Source organism: Ailuropoda melanoleuca, chromosome 7, assembly GCF_002007445.2.
Source record: "Ailuropoda melanoleuca isolate Jingjing chromosome 7, ASM200744v2, whole genome shotgun sequence".
NCBI classification, from domain to species: domain Eukaryota; kingdom Metazoa; phylum Chordata; class Mammalia; order Carnivora; family Ursidae; genus Ailuropoda; species Ailuropoda melanoleuca.
Window position 1 is genome coordinate 132,032,270 of NC_048224.1, and position 22,415 is coordinate 132,054,684.

General features: G+C 39.0%; 1 protein-coding gene and 1 non-coding gene across 3 annotated transcripts in view; one reads left to right on the top strand and one right to left on the bottom strand.

Annotated features, from left to right (window-relative positions):
* LOC117803125 overlaps window positions 1-22,415 on the bottom strand; it is a 95,227-nt gene that overhangs the window by 15,654 nt on the left and 57,158 nt on the right. The window contains exon 3 of one of the 2 annotated variants that reach the window (XM_034665443.1): window positions 5,715-5,770. The exons of the other annotated variant lie outside the window; for it this stretch is intronic. Coding sequence (XP_034521334.1) covers window positions 5,715-5,770 — 56 coding nt within the window. The remainder of the gene's footprint in view (window positions 1-5,714; window positions 5,771-22,415) is intronic. 2 annotated transcript variants of the gene reach the window in all.
* LOC117803213 lies at window positions 21,779-21,907 on the top strand. Its single transcript, XR_004626906.1, has one exon.

Here is a 22,415-nt window from a genome sequence, read left to right on the forward strand (position 1 = left end):
GCATCTGCTCAGACTGCTTTTTCATCTTTAACGACGCCCACTTCCACGTCTGGAGCACAGCCCCAAGATGGCAGGAAATGCAGGGACCCAGAGAACTGGTGTGAGAGAGAGACCAAGTTCTGGCTCCCACCACACTCTCCAAACTCTGCTGCATGCAGCTTCCTGGGGGTTCCTGAATCTGCAGTTCCGCTCCTATTTCTAATCTAGCCTATCTTTACTAGGATGATCTTCTTAATCTTAACAACTCTGTCTAAAAATCTTTATTGCCTCTCCCTTTGAGTATACAGTGTATGAAGCACTATAACACAAAAGCCACCTGATAAATATTGTTTGCTGAGAAATTTTTTGTATGGACAGGATTGGCTAAGACTTCAGACTTTGAACAGCAAATGCTGGAGGAAGGACAGTTCTAGAGCAATCTAGAGTTAGTGCTGGCCATAATCACTAAGAAGTAGTAAATTGTAGTTTTTGCCACCATGGGATTTACCAGCCTAACCCCCGCCCCCGACTCTATTGTCATAAAAGCTGTTGGTACAGGATAAGTTGGTTATGTTTTGTGTGCGTTTGTAGACTGTGAAATCTTTGAGAGTACAGTCCATGCTTTATATATCGTTGTATCTCCAGAGTTTAGCGCCAAAGCACTTACTCAAAAAAATGTTTCTGAAGCCAACTGATGAGCAAGTGAATGAATGAATGAATGAATGAATGAATGAATGAATCATTCCTTTAATATTTTCTTAGCTCTCAGTTGGGAGAGAAGGCAAGCTAGTGTAGAGGAGCAGGACTCCAAAGAACACATCTGCTGCCCCCAACAAACATGGTTACTGTTGGCAGAGAGATGGATGGAAATGGCCAAAGGATGAGATCCAGACACTCATCTCATTTTGAAAGCTCATTCCAACTTGTTGTGTTTAATCTCATCTCACTAAGTGCATCCTCACAATCCACTGGAATAATCCCCCTTAAATTTTCACAGACTATACCAGAAGGATGAATGGCCGTAAGTATACATTTTTCCCTTTTACCCCACCAGTAGTTTACACTTGAAAAATTGATCAAGACACCTATGAGAGTCAGCAGTGCCTTTCCTGAAGTATTTCCAGTTCTTCCCATTTTCTGGGAACCTGATTATGTGACTTGCTTTCGACAATGGATGGCTGACACTTTCAGTCAGAATCTTTAAATAGTTGAGATGATTTTTTTGTCCTCCAGCACAATGACCTGAAATGTTCCATACCTACTGCCCAGGACCTGGCACAGGGATGATGCAGAACATAGATCCCGGACCGCTCTGGTGGAAATATAGGTGAAAATAAACCTTATTTATTTTAATCTGCTGAGATTCTGCTGCTATTGGATGGCAGCATGCCTTCAACTCTCTTGATTAATCTAATATAATTTGATAATATAATCTGATATAACCTGAACTGAGTTTTTCATGTAATGATGTCACATCGGCCTGGCATTCCATCCCTTTCTTAATTTTTGGGTATAAATAATCATTTGGGGATCCTGGAATCTTGCATTAAAAAGTCAAAAAATCAAATGTTGAGACCATCACAAGAAGAAAGGGGAATAAAGAGGAAGACTTTGCCACTGACATTCTTGTAACAAAGAAGAATTATTACCATGTGTGCAAGGAAGTCGATTTATTCTCAGCAAATCATTTTACGGATCTGAGGTCTTGAGCGGAAACCACATACTTTTTTTTTTCCTCATTGCTCACCCATTCAAGCTATACGTCCGTCTTTACCAAGGATGAGTCCAGATTTACCCCAAGGGGGTAGCAAAGAGCTACACTGATTGGCCATGGTTTCCAGAAGTGGAAACTTACCAAGACACACAAGACTGTCCAGGAAACAACGTTGGTTTTCCTGGCATGGTTGATATTGTTTTGTTTTGTTTTTTCTGACCCTTGTTGCTTCCTCTGGTTTCTACTCTCATGAGAATTCCCAAACTTAATAACAACTGTAGTACCTAATGCTCTTTGAAGTGACAGGATCCACAACCAAACTTGGCTTCAGAACCCACAAGCCTCACTATTACTCTTTACTGAGTGAAGCGCCATGTTATAGGAAAAGGGGAAAAATAAGAAATTCAATTGTAAGCCACAGGCCCATGCCTAGCCTAAACCAAGGATTGTCACATTGTCCAGGCAACCCTAAGGGGACCATACACAGGGATTTAGGGCCCTGCGCCAGAGTAAAACAAGTGCTTGTTTCCCACGCAAGTCTCTCTGCATAAATTTCAGAGGAAAGGAAGCTCAAAGAAGAGGTTCAAAGGAACTTCAAAGGGAAGAGTAACTAACTCACCTAGGACAGAAAGTTATTCCTTTGCCTCCTAGCCAAGTGTGTCATGAACTCATCCCCTTCACTCTCTGAAAACATCCTGAGGTACAGGATATGAAAGGGCAGGGCCGGGGATAGCCCAGGAGAGAGTAGCGGGTAAAACAAAGGAACAACAGCCAGAGCAGAACCAGCTTCAAATAATAACACACAAAAGACTTGGACTTCTTTCTGGATTCCAGGAAGAAGATTCTTTGCTGCAGGAGGAGCTGCAAAAGACAGGACGGAATGTGTGTGAGTCCCATCACCAGCATATTGAAATCCGGTCTTCAAAATGAACAGATGGCCTCACACCAAAGCCCTCGAGAGCGTGTTTGAAGTACACATTGTGGAGTTCTGGCAAATACATTGTTTCCTGAGCGCTGACAACTTTATGTGTGGCAACCTGTGCCTTGAAAGCCACTTGCTCAAAAGAAATTAAGTTGAGTAAGTAAAGTAGTGAACCGCTTGGTAACAATCCAATTCCTAGTAGAAAAGGAAGACAAGCAGAAAGGAACTCAATTGGCCAGATTCTAATAAAGGAGGTGCTTGAGGCATGGAAATGAATGAATTTCAGGGCAGGGCCAAGAGAAAACCCTACGTTTCTCATTGTATTATCTTATTTCTAGGAAAGACTGTTGTGGTTGCTTTAATTTACACCTGCAATTTTCCAGAGAAGACTGTCTGGTTTCTTTGTAAACGTGTCATAGCTCCTGTCAATCTCTAAGTCCCCTGGGGGCTCAGAGGTTTTACCTTTGTCTGCATAGCTAGTTGCATACATTTCAACATTAAAGGATATTTTTCTCTTTGCCCGAAGTATACACTCAGTTACTGAGGTACACTCAGGAGATCACTGTAAATGTAAATCAGAATCGCTGATGATATAAACAATAGGGCGAGGCATTAAAAAACCCTTAGTTGAAATGACACCTGTTGTTTGACATAAATTTTACTGTGTGCAGAATTCCATCGATCAGCATGGGGGGAAACCATTAAGCTAACACAACATGTTCAGTATCTTTATTCCTTGCTCAGTTTAGATGTCATGGAGGTGACTTGGCTCTTTGAGATTTTGACTATGTCATCCCTCCAGAATGATCAGGGGACATATTCTCATAATCAAATATTTTCACTGCTATTCCTGCCATTCCCATCTTACCTGAACCTCCCCTCTGAGGCTGTTCACTTATCTCTGTGCTGATCCACATATGAAACAGAGCCCCTCTTCTTTCCTTTGCCCCAAACAATCCGCACAGTGCTTTGTGGGTGGAGTAGGGTTTGCTAAAGATTGGAGCGCAGAAGGAGGGCTTACAAATGGAGGGATGCAATCAAGTTAACACTGGAGGTTAAACATCCCTGTTTCCAGAGTCGCCTTCCCAAGCCTGGAGTTCCTCATCAGCTGCTTTCTCAGTGGGCACAACCCCCTCCTGCCCTTCTCTGTACCAAGTGCAACGCCATGCTTCCCCAATCTTCATCTTTCCCTCCTCCTGTTCTCCTAGTTTTGGACTCCCTGCTTCTCTTACTTGGAAATTCAAATGAAGTCATTCTTCACCCACTACAAAACTCTGGGTCTCCTTTTGTATATCTGCAATGTTGTTAATATTTATCCTTAAAGAAGAGTTTTCTAAACTGGACCTCCTCCAGTAGCACATAGAGGAATTAACCAGGGCTTTGAAATTTCAGTCTTTTGTTTCTACCTCTTTCCCTCCTGTCTCTACAAAAGGCAAAAAGCAGTAGAGAAACACAGTTTCCCTCTGAATGAGTTATTCCTCCCTGCACCTATCTCCAACAGCAGTTATAATTGGTCAGTTTTGGTTTAGAATAACATTCTGCCTTCATTATATTGAAAATAAAACTGAAACAAACAAACAAAAAAGGCAGAGTGAGGGGCCACAAGTAAGTTTGCCCAGTTGAGGCCATTTGCTAATGTATCTCATATGGTTGTACAGCAACTGTCATTTTCCTAAAGATGTGCTGGGCTGGGCTGGTCTGTCCAGCCAGCCACGAAGATAGTAACTAGCTACATGTGGCCATTTCAGTTTAAATTTTTTAAAGATTTTATTTATTTATTTATTTGAGAGAGAGAGAGCGTGCACTTGAGCTGTGGGGGGGTGGGTAATGAAGAGGGAGAGGGAAAAGCAGACTCCCAGCTGAGCAGGAAGCCCAGCTACTCCGGGCTCCATCCCAGGGCCCCGAGATCTCGAGATCGTGACATGAGCTGAAGGCAAACGCTTAACTGACTGAGCCACCCAGGTGCCCCTCAGTTTAAATTTTAACTAATTAAATAAAATGAAAAATTCAGTTTCTCATCCACACTGGCCACATTCCAAGTGTTCAATAGCCACATGCAGCTAGTGACTACTCTATGACATAGAGTAAAATTACAGATCATTTCCACCAATGTCCAGAAATTTCTACTGCACAGTGCTATTATAGGTGGGAAAAAAAAATAAAACCACATCCCATATGTTTAGTAACACATACTAACCTGCGTTTAATCTGGGGCCAAAGGTATGGAATAAACCACCATCAAGAAGATTCAGATTTAGGGGCGCCTGGGTGGCGCAGTCATTAAGCATCTGCCTTTGGCCCAGGGCGTGATCACGGCGTTCTGGGATCGAGCCCCACATCGGGCTCATCTGCTGGGAGCCTGCTTCTTCCTCTCCTGCTACCCCTGCTTGTGTTCCCTCTCTCACTGCCTGTCTCTCTCTCTGTCAAATAAATAAATAAAATCTTTAAAAAAAAAAAGAAAATTCAGATTTAAACCATGAGGATAAAGCCTACTCTGAGATACAAAGTATCTTTGAATTTCAGAATGCTCAGAGCAATTTGAAGTCTTCACTGCTTCAAGACCTTTCAAAGGAATGCCCACTAATGAATATTAGCTGACATAAATATGTTTATTAAAGTTGAGGGAGGTACGTGTAAACTCCACCATAGTGATCAAGGACATTCATAATGATAGAGATCAGGCACTGATTCCTTAATTCACCTCTTTATCTGAGTTCAGAGAAAATGTGGTGATCTCACTCCATCCTTACTCTAGTTGGTGTCATGTAGATTACAAAGTAGCACAGAAGTGCTGGAATTTCGTCCTCTGCTCGAAGTAATTCTAATGAGGTAATCCAGAGAAATTTTAGGAGCCTTCTACACTTTATTCATGGATTTTAGTGCAGGAACCTTCCTACCAACGGGCGGGGGGAGTCACATATTAAAGGAAAAAGCGTAATTAATTAAAATGTATTTATAACAGTGTCTACACACATATGCGTTGCACGTTACATATATTACCTCATTTAAAACCTTGCCAATCTCCTCAAATAGGTATTATAATCCCATTTTACACATGAAGGCATTGGAGAGATCAGATCATTCTTAAAGGTCACATACCTCCTAGGTGCAGAGCCATGTTCTTCAAAGTGTCTCCTTACTCCACTGTGCTCTTTCTAAAATGTAAGACATTTGGGCATTCAGGGAATACACAGAATGTTAACTCTCTACTATTCATTGAAGTTTAAGACCAACTGAGGCCAACCAACAAGGCAAGGCAAGCATTCACTTCGAATCTGCTGCTAAAGGGAAACAGAGGGACCCCTGAATCCTAAGCTTGTCAGCAATCACACATTTGACACTGGCATCCATGGATGGTAACAAGCACCACATCGTTCATTCCCAAGTTCATTGTCAATAGAAACACACCCTTCACTCAACCAAAATAACTTGATCTCTACCAAATGCAGGACCTGTGCTGGGCACTGCACTAGGTATATGCTAGGGTGTGGTCCCTGCTCTCACAGACTTGGTAGACTACTGGCCATGTAGACTAGATATTTGCACTATGTGGTGCTTTGAGAAGATATTTAATGCATTCAGTGAAAGCTTAATATTGGCTGAGGTCTGTTGAATTTTATGTGCTTAAAAATATACCTAACCACCTCATACCCATCGGGATGGCTACTACCAAATACACAGAAAATAGTAAGCATTGGGAAGGGTGGGAATGTAAAATGGTGCAAACACTATGGAAAACAATATGACGGCTCCTCAGAAACTAATTGAACTATTACATGATTGGACCATCTCACTCCTAGGCACATACCCAAAAAAATGTTAGAACTAATAAATAAATTCAATGAAGTTGCAATATACAAAATCAGGTGCCTATACACTCACAATGAGCTGTCTGAAAACAAATAATAAAACATCTCATTTACAATAGCATCAAAAACAATGAAATACTTAGGAATTTAACCAAAGAGGTGAATGGACTAAAGAGAGGGGGATATGAATGATAGCGAATACTGTTAGGAAGCCAGTTAAGTGGGGAGGAAATCAGGAAAGCTGAACCTATACGAGGGCATGGGAAAGAGACTTTGAAGGGGATTAGAAAGTAAAATCAACAATGTTATGTGACAAATCAATATGAAAAACAAAAAGAAATAGAATGGTATAAATGGATGCTCTCCTGGTGTATTTTTTTATTTCTTAGGTTGAGCCTTATTGATTTTCATCCTGTCTCCTTTATGCATATAAGAATCTAAGGATATACATTTCCTATTAAGTATGTTTTTAACTGTACCACACAAGTTATTTGTCTGTTTGTTTTGGGCAGGGCAGAAGGGGCAGAGGGAGAGGGAGAGAGAATCTGAATGTAGAGCTCAGCACAGGGCTTGATCTCACAACCCTGAGAACATGACCTGAGCAGAAATCAAGAGTCAGATGCTTAACTAACTGAGCCACCTAGGAGCCCCTACATCACACAAGTTTTTATGTATAGTGCATCTATTATCAGTTCTAAGTGATTTCCAATTTTTGTTAAAATATCTTTTTTTGAATGTGTTAAAACTGAACATTTATATTTTCAAATGCATAGTACTTTTTAGTTATTTTTATTACTTATTTTTTCCTGAGTTTCACTGAAGTAAGAAAATATAGTCTGTATAATAACACTTGTTAAGCTATATTGAGACTTGGTCTGCGGCATAGTATGTAGTTCCTTTTTATAAGTGTGTTGTGTGGATTTGAAAAAAAAATGTGCATTTTCTAGTTGTTGAGCACAGAGTTCTATACATGTCCATTTAATTAAGATTGTTCATTGATTGCATTTTTTAAATATTCTATAGCCCTAGTAAATTTCTTTCTTCAGCCATCAATCACTATGACAAGGATTTTAAAATATTCCACCAAAACACTTGTTTTGTGCATTTCTTGGTTCCACAAATTTTCACCTTTATATAAGCTATATTATGGACCTAGTTTGGGACTGCTATATCTTCTTGGTGAATTGAAAATGTTATCATTGTACTGGGCACCTCTTTATTCCCTAAAGCCTGTTTCGTTTGATTTGTTTTTAATTAGTATTTGCCTAAGGCATCTTTTCCTATGTTTTTATTTTTCAGACTTTGTCCTTTTATTTGAAGTGCAACTTCTGAAAATAACATACAAATAAGTTTATTTTAAAATTTTGTGTTGAAGCTCTAAACTTCAGTGTGATCCTACTTGGTAGGCGGGGTCTTTACAATGCAATTAGGTCATAACAGTGAAGCCCTCATGACGGCATTAGTGCCCTCAGAAGAAGAAACACTAAAGAGACAGAGACAGAGAGACAGAGAGCGCTCTCTACCATGTGAGGACACAGCAAGAAGGCAGCCATTTGTAAGCTGGGAAGAGGGCTCTCCCCAGGAAAGGAATCTGCCGGCACCTTGATCTTGGAGTCCCAGCCCAGAACTCCGAGAAATATACGCTTTTGTGTAAACCACCTGCTCTGTGGTATTTTGTCATGGCAGCCCAAAGGGGCTAAGACATCATTTCATCACCTGTTGATGCCAAATTTCCTACTATACTGATCTTGAGGTGTCAGTTTCCAAGAAATATACGTATCTTACAGATAAAAGTAAATCACATTTAAATATGGATCGGAAGAATGAACATAGTTAAAATGTCTATGCTACCCAGAGCAATCAATNACATGGATCAGAAGAATAAACATAGTTAAAATGCTACTCAGAGCAATCTACACTTTCAGTGCCATCCCGATCAAAATACCAATGATATTTTGCAAAGAACTGGAACAAACAGCCCTTAAATTTGTGTGGAACCAGAAAAGGCCCCGAATCTCCAAGGAACTGTTGAAAAGGAAAAATAAAGCTGGGGGCATCACGTTGCTGGATTTCAAGCTATGCTACAAAGCTGTGATCACAAAGACAGCATGGTACTGGCACAAAAACAGACACATAAACCAATGGAACAGAATAGAGAACCCAGAAATGGAACCTCGGTTCTTTGGGCAACTAATCTTTGACAAAGCAGGATAAAACATCCAGTGGAAAAAACACAGTCTCCTCAATTAATGGTGCTGGGAAAATTGGACAGCTATATGCAAAAGAATGATNTTGGACAGCTACATGCAAAAGAATGAAACTTGACCACTCTCTCACACCATACACAAAGATAAACTCCAAATGGGTGAAAGACCTCGAAGTGAGACAGGAATCCATCAAAATCCTAGAGGAGAACATAGACTGCAACCTCTTTGACATCGGCCACAGCAACTTTTTTCATGACACATCTCCAAAGGCAAGACAAGCAAAAGAAAAAATGAACTTGTGGGACTTCATCAAGATAAAAAGCTTCTGCACAGCCAAGGAAACAGTCAAAAAAAACTAAGAGGCAGCCCACGGAATGGGAGAATATATTTGCAAATGATGCTACAGATAAAAGATTAGTATCCAAGATCCACAAAGAACTTCTCAAACTCAATACATGGGAAACAAATAATCAAATCAAAAAATGGGCAGAAGATATGAACAGACACTTTTCCATTGAAGGCATACAAATGGCTAACAGACACATGAAAAAAATGTTCAAAATCATTAGCCATCAGGGAAATTCAAATCAAAACCACATTGAGATACCACTTTATGCCAGTTAGAATGGCAAAAATTGACAAGGCAGGAAACAACAAATGTTGGACAGGATGTGGAGAAAGGGGATCCCTCTTACACCATTGGTGGGAATGCAAGTTGGTACAGCCACTTTGGAAAACAGTGTGGAGGTCCCTTAAAAAGTTAAAAATCGAGCTACCCTATGATCCAGCAATTGCACTACTGGGTATTTACCCCAAAGATACAGACACAGTGAAGAGAAGGGCCATATGCACCCCAATGTTCATAGCAGCACTGTCCACAATAGCTAAATTGTGGGAGGAGCTGAGATGCCCTTCAACCGATGACTGGATTAAGAAGATGGGGTCTATATATACAATGGAATATTACTCAGCCATCAAAAAGAACGATTTCACAACATTTGCAGCAACATGGACGGGACCGGAGGAGATAATGCTAAGCAAAGTAAGTCAAGCAGAGAAAGACAATTATCATATGGTTTCACCTCACTTATGGAACATAAGAAGTAGGAAGATTGGTAGGAGAAGAAAGGGAAGAAGAAAGGGGGGGTAAACAGAAGGCGGAATGAACTATGAGAGACTATGGACTCTGAGAAACAAACTGAGGGCTTCAGAGGGGAAGGGGTGGGGGAATGGGATAGGCCAGTGATGGGTATTAAGGAGGGCACATATTGCATGGTGCACTGGGCGTTATATGCAGGTAATGAATCGTGGAACTTTACATCAAAAACTGGGGATGTACTGTATGGTGACTAACATAATATAATAAAAAATTATTATTAAAAATAAATTTAAAAAAACATTTTTTCAGAGCATGAAGGATTAAATTTTTGAAGTAGATCCATTGGCAAATTATTACTAATTTAAATTTCTCTCCTCCTGAGTGTTCCAAAGAAAAGAGGCTGAGAAATATACTCTGTGATTCTGGGAACCAATACTTGATAAATCCTAGCCCAAACTCACTTTCCTAGATATTCACAATGGGCATTATCACATTACAGATTTTGCAATGTCCTGAAGTAAAGAATCAGATTATATTGGTTGAACTCCCAAAGTTTCTGAAACTTGTTTAACCACTGAAACACCTTTTATGTTCTAGTAATAATAACTGAAATCTTAAATAAATTTGGGAATGCTGCCTTAACATTTTAAAATATTTTTAAACTTCAGTAATAAATTCACAAAGAAAGATTTTTAAAGACTTTCTTAGTTTTCTTTTCAAAAATTAATATCAGATTTTGAACAAAAATATTCAGAGACTGACATATGCTCTCATTATTTTGTTGGCTCAACTTGTCAGTAAGTCACTTAATCATATCAATGGTTATTCAAAAGGTTGGTAGCTGAACTAATGAAAAAAGTGAAGTGTTATCCTTCATATGAGAAAATAGGGATAATAACTCACTATTAGCACAGGGTAAAAGTCGTTTTCACCAGTAGTAACAAATATAAACAAATCCATCTACTCTTTCTTTATTCATATGATAAATGACAGACTTTTCCATAACAGCTGGCAAAAGTTAGAGACAGGAAAAATTCACAGAAGCAGGATACAAATAAAACCATCACTTTTTGAATTTTGGATCTTACTAATGCAGTTTAATAATTGAAGTTTTTTAAAGATATGCCTATATCCTTTTTTAAATATCTGTTGCTGTTTATAGAGCATTTTTGATGGATGTCCCCAATTTGACACTAATTCCAGTGTAGATTTAAATTAAGACTTACTTATATTCATCTTTTTCCAAAGGAAAATTTTCCATTTAGAAAGAAGTTATTTTAGAATGCTAACAAATTTAATATTTTTAATTTCATGTTACCATTTTTAATTTAAAATATCTTGTTAGGTTAATCTGATAAATACTAAATTCTTTAGGATAGATAGGCATACTTATGAAATAACAAAGGATAGATACCAAGTTAGTTCTAATAACCCTACTCAGGGTTTTATCAGCTCATCCTCCCGCTAATTTCCTTCTCTAGTGTTATAATTAGGAATGACAGTTACCATTTACAAGGAGCTGTGCTCAGTTTCTCTCCATTAATCTACAAAAGCACACTATGCAGTGGCTTTAATCATTTCTCTTCAGGTAACAAAACTGACATACTTTACAATTTGTCAGTGAGACACAGAGAGGGGCAAGGTCAGGACTAGTAGCGGTTCTGTGTTCTTTCTCACCTTTATGCTCCAACATGTATTATCTCTGTTTGGCCTTGTACTTTGAACTCTAGTTGACTCAACCAAACACTTTGAGGCCTACATCTTAGTTAACAACATATTTTTGTACCAAAGAAGTGTATAATTGTGAAGCCAATATCCAGGAGGTGAGGAAAGTCCAAAGTGCTAAGACCATTTGTACCATTTCTCCATTAGAGGCATCTGACAATTCTGGAGGTTGTAACTGAGAGGCTCAATGTTGAACTCTCAAGAGATTCAAAAGTCAAAAGGTTCACCAGCAATGAACAATTCAAAAAAGAAATAAAGAAAACAATTCCATTTACAGTAGTACCCAAAGGAATAAAACACCTATGTATATGTATAAATTTAACCAAGAAGATGGAAGACTTATGCTCTGAAAGTTACTGAAATAAATTAAAGAAGACCTAAATAAATGGAAAGACATTCCATGTTCATGGATTGGAAGACTTAATGTTGTTAAGTAATCAATACTACCCAAAGCAATCTATGGATTCAGTGCAATGCCTATTAAAATTCCAATGGCTTTTTTTTTTTTTTGCACAAATGAAAAATCTGGCCCTCATATTCATATGAAAGTACAGGAACTTACAATAGACAAAACCATCTTGCGAAAGAAGATCAAAGGTGGAAGGTCTGCATCTCCCAATTTCAACACTTAGTAGAAAGCTATAGTAATTAAGACAATGTGACACTGGCATCAGGATGGACATATAGAGCAATGGAAAAAAACTGAGAGTCCAGAAATAACTTCATACATTTATGGCCAATTGATTTTCTTTTTCTTTTTTTTTAAGATTTATTTATTTATTTTAGAAAGAGGGGTGGGGAGAAGCAGAGGGAGAGGGAGAGAGAGTTCCAAGCTGACTCCACACTGAGCACAGAGCCCAACAAGGGGTTTGATTCCACCATCCTGAGATCACAACCTGAGCCAAAACCAAGAGTCAGACACTTAACTGACTGCACCACCTGGGTGCTCCTGGCCAATTGTTTTGCAACAAAGATACCCACACTAATCAATGAGGAAAGAACAGACTCTTCAACAATTGGGGCTGGAACAATGGAATAGCCACATGCAAAGGGATGAATTGCACCCCTACTCACATCATATAAAATATTAAATCAACATGGATCAATGAACTAAATATAAGAGCTAAAATCAGAAAACCCTTAGACAAAAATATAGGGGTAAATTTTCATGACCTTGGATTTGCAAAGGACTCTTAGCTGTGACATCAAAAGTGGTGCAGGCAACAAAAGAAAAAATAGATTGGACTTCATCAAAATTAAAAACTTTTGTGCATAAAAGAATAGTAGAAAGAAAGTGAAAAGAGATTGTACATAATGGGATAAAATATTTGCAAAATGTGTATCTGATGATAGCCCAGAATTCAGAATATATAAAAATGCTTAAACTCAACAGCAATGATCCCAGTAATTCCCATCTCCAACTACTTCCACTTTCGTTTGATACCCTCCACTTGATGGAGACCTTAGCCACTGACTTGTGTCTAATAAATATAATATGACAAAAGTGATGTAAGCCAGTCACAAAAGGACAAATGTATGATTCTATGCATACGAAATGTCTAGAAACAGTCCAAATTATAGAAAGGGAAAGTAAAAGAGTGCTTACCAAGAGTTGGAGAATTAGTGTTTAACAGCTATAGAGTTTCAATGATTCAAGATGAAAAAGCCCTAGAGATGTGTAACAACACAACAATGTGAATATATTAAATACTGCTGAACTACACACTTAAAAATGGTTAAGATGGTAATTTTATGTTATGTGTTTCTTACCATAATAAAATAAAAGCGTTCCATTGAAAACTGATGGGATGTTACTTCCATTAAAGTTAAAAAAGAGTGATTTCTACCTTGCTGTTAGTTTCTCTCTGTTGCTTTCTCAGTTTGCACCCTTTGATGAAGCAATCTGCCACCTTGGAGTAGCCCACATAACCAACAATCATGAGCCAGGTTAAAAGTAGATTCTCCCCCAGTTGAGCTTTGAAATGACTACAATCCCAGCTGTTACCTTCACTGAAGCTTGCGAGAGACCCTGAACCAAAGGATCTAGGTAAGCTACGACCAAATTTCTGACCCATAGAAACTGTGAGATAATAAATGTTGTTGTTTTAAGCCACTAAGTTTGGGATAATTTATATTTTGGTAGGCAGCACATAGGTAACTAATACAAGAGAGTCAATTAGAATTCAATGGGGTTTTATTTATTAAAACTAATTATTTGATTCTAAAATTTATATGGGAATTAAATGTGCCAAGTATAGACAATTTTAAAGAGCAACAAAGCTGGACACCTTGTGCCATCACATATTAAGACCTTTTATGAAGATACAGAAATAGAAAATAGGGAATTAGTGCAAGGAGAGACAAACTTGCTTACAGAACCGCACAGAGTCCAGAAAAAGAACCACACGTATGCAACCACTTGCTTGATGGCATAGATAACTTTGCAATGTAAAGGGAAAGGATGATTGTTTCAATAAATAGTGCTGAGTCAACTGGACATATATAAGAAAAAAATTAATTTGGGGGTGACTGGATGGCTCAGCCGTTAAGCGTCTACCTTCAGCTCAGGTCATGATCCCAGGGTCCTGGGATCGAGCCCCGCATCCAGCTCCCTCCTCAGTGGGAAGCCTGCTTCTCCCTCTCCCACCCCCCTTGCTTGTGTTTCCTCTCTCCCTGTCTCTCTCTGTCAAATAAATAAATAAAATATTTAAAAAAAATTAATTTGGCATCTATCTCCACATGGATCTGTAATCCAATAGGTTTTTGTAAACTAGTGGGAAAATTGTAAACCAAAAGGTTAAACAATAAAGTTTGAAGAAAAAACATCAGGGAATATCTTCATGATATTTTCTTATGTATCTATTTCTTGAACACATTTCTAAGGTGCTGGAAATATTCTGTTCCTTGATCTGAGTACTGGCTACACAGTCATGTTTGATTTGTGAAAATTTACAAAGCTACCCACACTTATGGTATATGTAGTTTTCTCTATGAGTTTAAGAAGTAGATATAAGAATACATATAAGAATATATAAGAATAAAAAACTCAAGAAAAAACAATTTAGGAATAAATCTAACCAAATGTGTTCAAAACATCAAACCAGAAAGTTATAAAATACTTTTGAAATTAAAGAAAACCTAAACAAATGGGGGGATATGCCATGTTATGAACTGAAGAACAATATTATAGATGTTAATCCTACTTAAATTGGTATGCAGATTCACTGCAATCCTAAACCAAGCAATGACAGGGGTTTTTTTTTAGCATAAATTAATCATTGAATTCTAATATTTTCATAGAAATGCAAAGGGCCAAGAATAGTTAAAGCAATCTTAAAGAGTAAGAATAAAGTGGGAGAATTTACCTAGCTACATATGAAAACATACTGTAAGCCTCCAGTAATTAAGAGAGAGTGGTATTGACATCAGGATGATAAATATAGCAGTAGGGCTGAATAGAGTCCAGCAATATATCCACACATATTTGGACTTGATTTTTAATACATGTGGCATGGCAGAACAGTAGGAAAAGACAACCTTTTTTTCCCCTTTGGAAAAGACAATCTCGTCAATAAATGATTCTGGGTCAATTGGATATCTATATGGAAAACAAAATTAGACTTGTTCCCAACATCAAATTATATATAAATGTAAATTCTAGATGAATTTAGGTCTAAGTATGTAAAGGAAAAAAATAAAACATCAAGATCTTGAGATAGGAAAACTTTTCTTAAGTGGGACACAGAAAATATTTTTTTCTTCCAATTTTTATCTAAATTCTAGTTCGTTAACATACCATGCAATATTGGTTTCAGGAGTAGAATTCAGTGTTCCATCACTTACATACATTCAGTGCTCAACAGGACAAGTGCCCTCCTGAATACCCATCCCCCATCTAGCCCATCTCCCACCCACCTCCCTCCATCAACCCCATGGTTTGTTCCCTATTCTTAAGAGTCTCTTTTGGTTTGTTTCCTTCTCTCCCCCCCCCATGTTCATCCGTTTTGTTTCTTAAATTCCACATATGAGTGAAATCATATGGTATTTGTCTTTCTCTGATTGACCTATTTCGCTTAGCATAATACCCTCTAGTTCCATCCATATCATTGTGAATGGCAAGATTTCATTCTTTTTGATGGCTGAGTAATATCCCATTGTGTGTATATATACCACATCTTCTTTATCCGTTCATCAGTCAATGGACTTTTACGCTTTCTCCATAGTTTGGCGATGGTTGATTATGCTGCTATAAACATCAGGGTGCATGTGCCCCGTTGAATCATATTTTTGTATCCTTTGGGTAAATATGTAGTAGTGCAATTGCTGGATCATAGGGTGGTTCTAATTTTAAGGGACACAGAAAATACTAACCAAGATGGAAAAGACTGATAAACTGGACCCCATTAAAATAAAGAAAATGTTTACCAAAAGACATCAAGACAGTGCAAATTTAAGGAACAAAGAAAGAACAAATATGTGGAACACAAGACTAATAAAGGTTTCATAGGCAGAATCTATAAAGAATGCCTTTAAATTAATAAGAAAAAAAACCCCAATCTGATAGAAAAATCATGAGAAACTTGAATTGGTATTTCACCAAAGAGGATACCCTAACTGCCAATACACATAGGAAAAGATGTCTAATCTCATTCATAATTATGGAAAAGCATGTTAAAACTGTAATAATACAGCACAGTACACACACTAGGATGAAACTACAAGGTCTGACAATCCCAGGTATGAACAGGGTTGTGGAACCATGGGAACTGACACAACCAGTGGAGGGAGTGTAATTGATACAAGCTCTTTAGAAAACTCTGACAAAATCTACTCAAGTCGTCCTGTGCATACTCTTGTGACTCAGCCAACAGGAACACACGCAGATGTAGTAAATAAATGTACAAAATGTTTGTTGAAGTAACATTTGTATTAGACCCCAGACTGGAAACAATCTAAATACCTATCTATGGTAGAAAGTATAGAAAATCTCTGTAAATTCATACAATGGAATATTTTGCATCTGTGAAAAAGAATGAAATCCTGCTAAATGCAACAATAGACTTAGGTACTAAAATCATAATGCTGAGTAAAAGAAGCGAGACGTGAAAGAATACATACTCTATATTTCCACTTATATGCATTTCAAAACCAGTCAAATATGGGAACAGTGAGGGGGAGGAAGATAGTAATGACCCAGGAGGGGTGCAGGGGGGTGGTGGAGGGGGTCTTTCTGAAGTGCTGGTAATCTTCTATGGTCTGACCTTGCTCAAGGTTACATGGGTGTTGGACCTCCCTGAAGTATATTTTATGATCTGTGTACTCTTTTCTATGTGTATTTCAATTTAAACGTTAAAGAAAATGTTTTTAATTAATTAAAAAAAAATCTCTGTACCTGAATCCTTACTGTGGCCCTAAGAAGATCCCTGTCTCCTTCCTGACAGGCTGCTCATGTCCCATCATATGCCAGCATTCGCCAGCTCTTAGCCTCTAATTTTATGTCCCCTCCTGAGAGCTGCTCTCAGTCTCGGATGCTAGCCATTTTCACTCAGCCTTAGCCTTTCTCCTGGTCCACCTCCTGCGACCCCACTAGGCCCAGATCCCACAGCAGTGTGAGACACCACAGCCGGCCCTTTCCTCAAGGTGGAAGAGGACACACTTAAAGGTCTGTCTTATACGCTTTGTACCTGCCTATCTCCCTCAGGACATCACAAGCTCCGCCTCAGAAGAAACTGCTTTCTTCACGTTTGTATGCAGCAGAGACCTGGCACAGGGCCTGGCAGGCAACAGACATTCAAGAGGGGAGGAATGATGCTATCTTGACAATGTGTTTGACAAAACATACACCAGTGTCAAAAGAACAGAAGGGGTAGTAGATACCAGGCCAGAGGACAGGGATGCTTTTATGCTCCTTATTCTGAACAAAATGGATTTGATTACATATGTCTGAAAAGCTTCAATGTTTTGTTTTGTTTCCCCTGATTTTGCCTACGCTTGACTTCAAACACCCCTCTGCCAGGTTCTAAGTAATGTACATTTTGCTATAATTATCTGATTACCAGAGAGATTAATAAACCTTTTCAGCTTGGCTCATAAATCACAGAGTTCTACAAGTGGGAGATTTTCAAAGAAGAGGCGAAATCCCATTGCTTAGTCACTCTATTGTCTACTTGAATCAGTTTTAGAATCTAACAGCACTTCATGTTCAAAAGCATATAAAAGTATTGACTTTCTTTGAGATGAACATTATGTTCTAATGACCAAAAGTGATAAATATTGTATTGAATGAAAGTAAGACAAGCCCAGTATTTCAAAAGACTATAAATCTTTATGTTTTCCTAGATGAAAATACATTCCTATTTTATTACTGGAGAACAATTTGAAAGATTTAAACTACTAAAGAGACTAAGTAATATTATGTCTGGTAAAAGAACGTGGATATTATTGTACCCGGCAGGGTTTATGGCTTGGAGAAGTTGATATTAAAGAAATGTAGGGGCGCCTGGGTGGCACAGCGGTTAAGCATCTGCCTTCGGCTCAGGCCGGGATCCCGGCGTTATGGGATCGAGCCCCACATCAGGCTCCTCCGCTGTGAGCCTGCTTCTTCCTCTCCCACTCCCTCTGCCTGTGCTCCCTCTCTCGCTGGCTGTCTCTATCTCTGTCAAATAAATAAATAAATAAAATCTTTAAAAAAAAAAAAAAAGAAAGAAATGCAGAGTGGGCGTCAGATTCAGTTGAGAAACAAGAGGAGAGACTACCAGCGGATGCCCGATCTAGCACCAGATTGGGAAATCCTAGGGAGGTTTCTAAGGACAGTAACCGAAGATTCTTCACTGAGAAAGTTGGTATGTTTATTAGACAGAAAACAGTAGCTGGTATAATTCTGTTTGAATCTGATTTCAACAATCCAGACTGAATGACATCTTATTGCTTACTATCTGAACCACTTAGAAAGTTACTATCTGAACCACTTAGAATCCTCCTCCTAGCTCACCCTATCATTCACTTCCCTTCTCTTAAATTTTTGGCATTACTAAAGAAAATTCTATAAAAATCTGTACTGGGGCCTTTTTGAATCAAGTATTTCTCATTTCGATTGGTGGCACTGCAGGACCAATGGCATGCTTAGTCAATTGGCTCTAGAATTGCCTCCAGATGCCGTTCCAAAATTCATAACTAATTCTGCAGAAAGATGGCCTATCACTATCTTAAACTTTTATGAAAAAGAGGGAAAATATAAAATATGTCAGAATGACACAAGAGAAAAACAGGCTTACTTTCCTTAGTTCCAATTCAAAAAAAAAAAAAAAATCCCTGGGAAGAACTCTGACTTAGGTCGTGCACCCGTCTTTGAGGATAGGACTGAATACTATATGATTGGCAGTTCCCACTAGGACAAAAATTTTCAAGTTGGAAGAGCAATAGGTTCTCCCTTCAAAAAAGCATGTTATTCCCAGAAAAGACCAAAAATTTATTTTTTCCATAAATGCATGTTGCATGGTTTGCGGGGTATAATTAATATAGCCCTCTTGAATTGTCTCTGAGTTTGGAACTGATTGAGAGATAAATGCAGGTATTTGATGAACAGAGGTTAAATTACCTGTGTTTAGGCTAAATTAGAGGGCATTTCTCAGATCTACAGCTAGTTACTAGTTACCTTATATCTGACCCCATGTCTAGATCTTGGAATTACAAACCCAATGGAGAGTTTGGACCTTCAAATCAGATTTGCTTACCCAAAATAGTTGCCTCCCACCAACAAACCTCACAGTGAAGACAGAAAGAAATGTTTTATGTAATGATGTTACCATTGTATGAGCAGCATATAAATGCATAGATGGATATATACAAAGAAATATCATTCATTCATTCAGTAAACATATAATGAATATCTCCTATGTACCAGGCAGTGCTCTTGGTGCTTGGCAAACATAGATTAACCAGTCAAAGACCCCTGTCCCTGTAGAACTTAATTCCTAGGAGTAAAACAGACACTGATAGATATGAAAGAGAGAAAGAACATACTAGAAACAATAATCACTAGATAGTACAGAATAAAGAAATAGAGTAAAATCAACTTGTTAAAAACCAAATCACGAGTTTTGGAGTTCACAGTATAAAATAAACAAATCCTGGGAAAAGAAAAGTTGGAGGATTTGACATCTCTTAGACCACTAGGAAAGAAAAATTTTCAGTAAAGGAAACCAAGGAGCATAATTAGAAAAGGGAGTGTAAAATCTCCGTGTTGGGTATCATATCAGTCAGAGTTCAACCAATGAAGCAGAACCAGTAGGAGATCTATATTAAGAGATTTGTTGAAATGAATTGGCTTCTGTGCCTATGGGAGCCAGCTAGGCCAGTCTGAAATCCACGGGCAGGCCGTCAGGAGGGGCACTGGCTGAAGCTCCAGTCCACAGGCAGGATTTCTTCTGAGAAGCCTCACTTCTGCTTTTAGGACATTTCAGTGAATTGAATCACCCCCACCCAGATTATCTAGGACAATCGTCCTTACTTAAAATCAACTGGTTATGGACTTTACATCTACAAAATACTTTCACTGCAACACCTCAACTAATGTTTGACTGAGTAACTGGGAAGGTAGCCCAGTCAAGTTGACATGTAAAATGGACCATCGCAGGTGTGAAGATCAAAAAAAAAAAAAAAAAAAAAAGGACCCTACTTCATCTGACTCAGAGAGTGAAATGGTTCACGAACAGAACAGATGAAGCCCACTCCCCCAACCAAGTGAAAGGGCTACCTTATGAGAATATGTCTACCACGCCACACAGAAACCTGCCTGTCATCTGTAATGGGTTTGAGGCTGTTATGGAACACCACCCGTAAAGCCCACAAGCCTGTCGTTCACTTTACAGAAACCACAGTGTTCAGAGGCCTTAGCCGCCATGTAAGCTGTAGCCTCTCTCTTCTCACGTCATACCTCAGGTTCTGCCTTCCTTCCTTTGCCATACTCTTCCTTCCCCTGAGAAGAGCCTCACTGTCTCTTTCCTCACCACACTCACTATTTTACTTCCACATAACCTATCTAACTCTTGCTGGACTTCTCACGGTCTGATGTGTATAGTTATTTCTTGCGTGCATCTTATCTCCTCTACTAGACCGTAACCTCTCTGAAGGCAAGCACCAATCAATTATTTACCGAGGCACATATGGCACAGAGCAGAAACCCAAAATAAGTTTGATGAATAAATAATGAGCAACTGAAAGAAGAACTATAAATGATACATTTTAAACAATGACTAAGATTTCAATACAAAAACTCAAAAAGCCTCTAAATAATTAATGGTAAGTCTCCGGCCAGCTCAAGAGTTACATTTAAGCGATCTTTAAGTTTGCAGGATGCCTTGGCGTCTCCTGCAATATTAATTTTCCAAATGAGTGACACAATTAACCAACTTTAAAAAAAGAAAAGGAAGACTATGAAGTCAAGTGTTGCAAAATTAAATCAAAATAGCGACTAACTTACAGACTTACAAACAAATACAACATACCTTTTAAGGAAAATTCAACAGCTTCTCACCACATTATTGGTACAGGACTAGTATCTGGAGTAAATAACATAATTTCTCATTAAAGTTACCACTGATTCTATATTGAATTTACTTTTTCATTGTCAATCATGCTCTCAAAACTGAAATCCGTGGGCATCGTTAATGCAAAGGGCAAGTTTGAGTTTATTTTTCAAGAGCAAAAAATGTTTGTATATCTAGTGTTCTTACACTAGAGTTAGAAAAAGGAGAAGAATAGTAGGTGTCCATCCAAAATAGCTTCCCTGTGGGACTCCCTGTGACCTCAAACGCTCACCATGCCACTCACTATTGGACCGTGTATCTGTACAGTTCTCACATATCTATATGACTATTTTCCTGATTATAAAAGCACTGTGTACCCATTGCAGAAAATTTAGAAAACATAACAAAGAGTCTGTTTACTTCTCATGACCAACTTTCCCTAACTTTGCCCTCAGCCTTGGCTGAGAAGCTCTTCTTGCTTTACTGTTCCGTCCCTTAACAATCAAAATCCAAGCCTTAACCATGAAGTGAAACCAATCCTTCCTGAAGGCTTGAGAGATGACAGGGGTAACTAAGAGTCCTATGAGCAGTGGCTTCACCCACAACAGCCAGGGCTCCAAACCCAACTCCTCGTTCCTCTACCTTTCTCCTGGAGGCTCTCCCACCAGGTTAAAAGCCACTCAGTCTCACACTAGATACAGGTCTAGATTTAAATCCAGCTTGTGTTCATTGGGCTTATAGTAAACTCAGTTTATATTCAGAGGTAAGTCTCGATTATGAAAAGAAACCCAGCCAGGGCCTCTCCTGTGGGGCTATGAGGGGTCCCTTTTCTCCTCAGCCAGGGCTGGAGGCCAAGATCAGCTCTGAAGGATCATTGTTGGGGCTGCCATGAGCTGGCAGCCTTGTTTTCCTGCCTCAGACATCTGTAGCTGCTGGGAGCCGCCCCTTGGGCTATCCCAGGACTGCTGACCCCACAGCCAGATTAGGGTCTGAAGGGGCAGCCCCGGGCATGGGACTTCTAGCTCTCCTTGGATAGTGCCAGGCTCTCATGAGCGGATCCTAGCCTGTGTTGTCCCAAAAGTTGTCCCAAAGTGGCTCCCTGCCTGCCCCACAGGCAACAGCTAACAAGTAAACCCACCTCAACAGGGGCCCATAGAGGACTGCGAGGCATGGGGTGGTGAGGAAGAGCTGGGAGTGGGTGCTGGAGAAGAAGGAGTGCCACAGGCGCGAGGGCAAGGAGGTCAGGCCTGATGCTCAGTGTACAGGTGACAAGTGCAAGCCCGGCTTCTAGGTTAGCCATTGTCTAATCCGGCAACTCAGGCTCCACACCGTTGCAAGTGGGAAGTTGTCTCGGTTGAAGTGCCTACTTCCATCAGCTGACAAAATATTATTTTAGAAAAGTTTTCAAGTTTTAACAGTTTTTCTTCACTAAC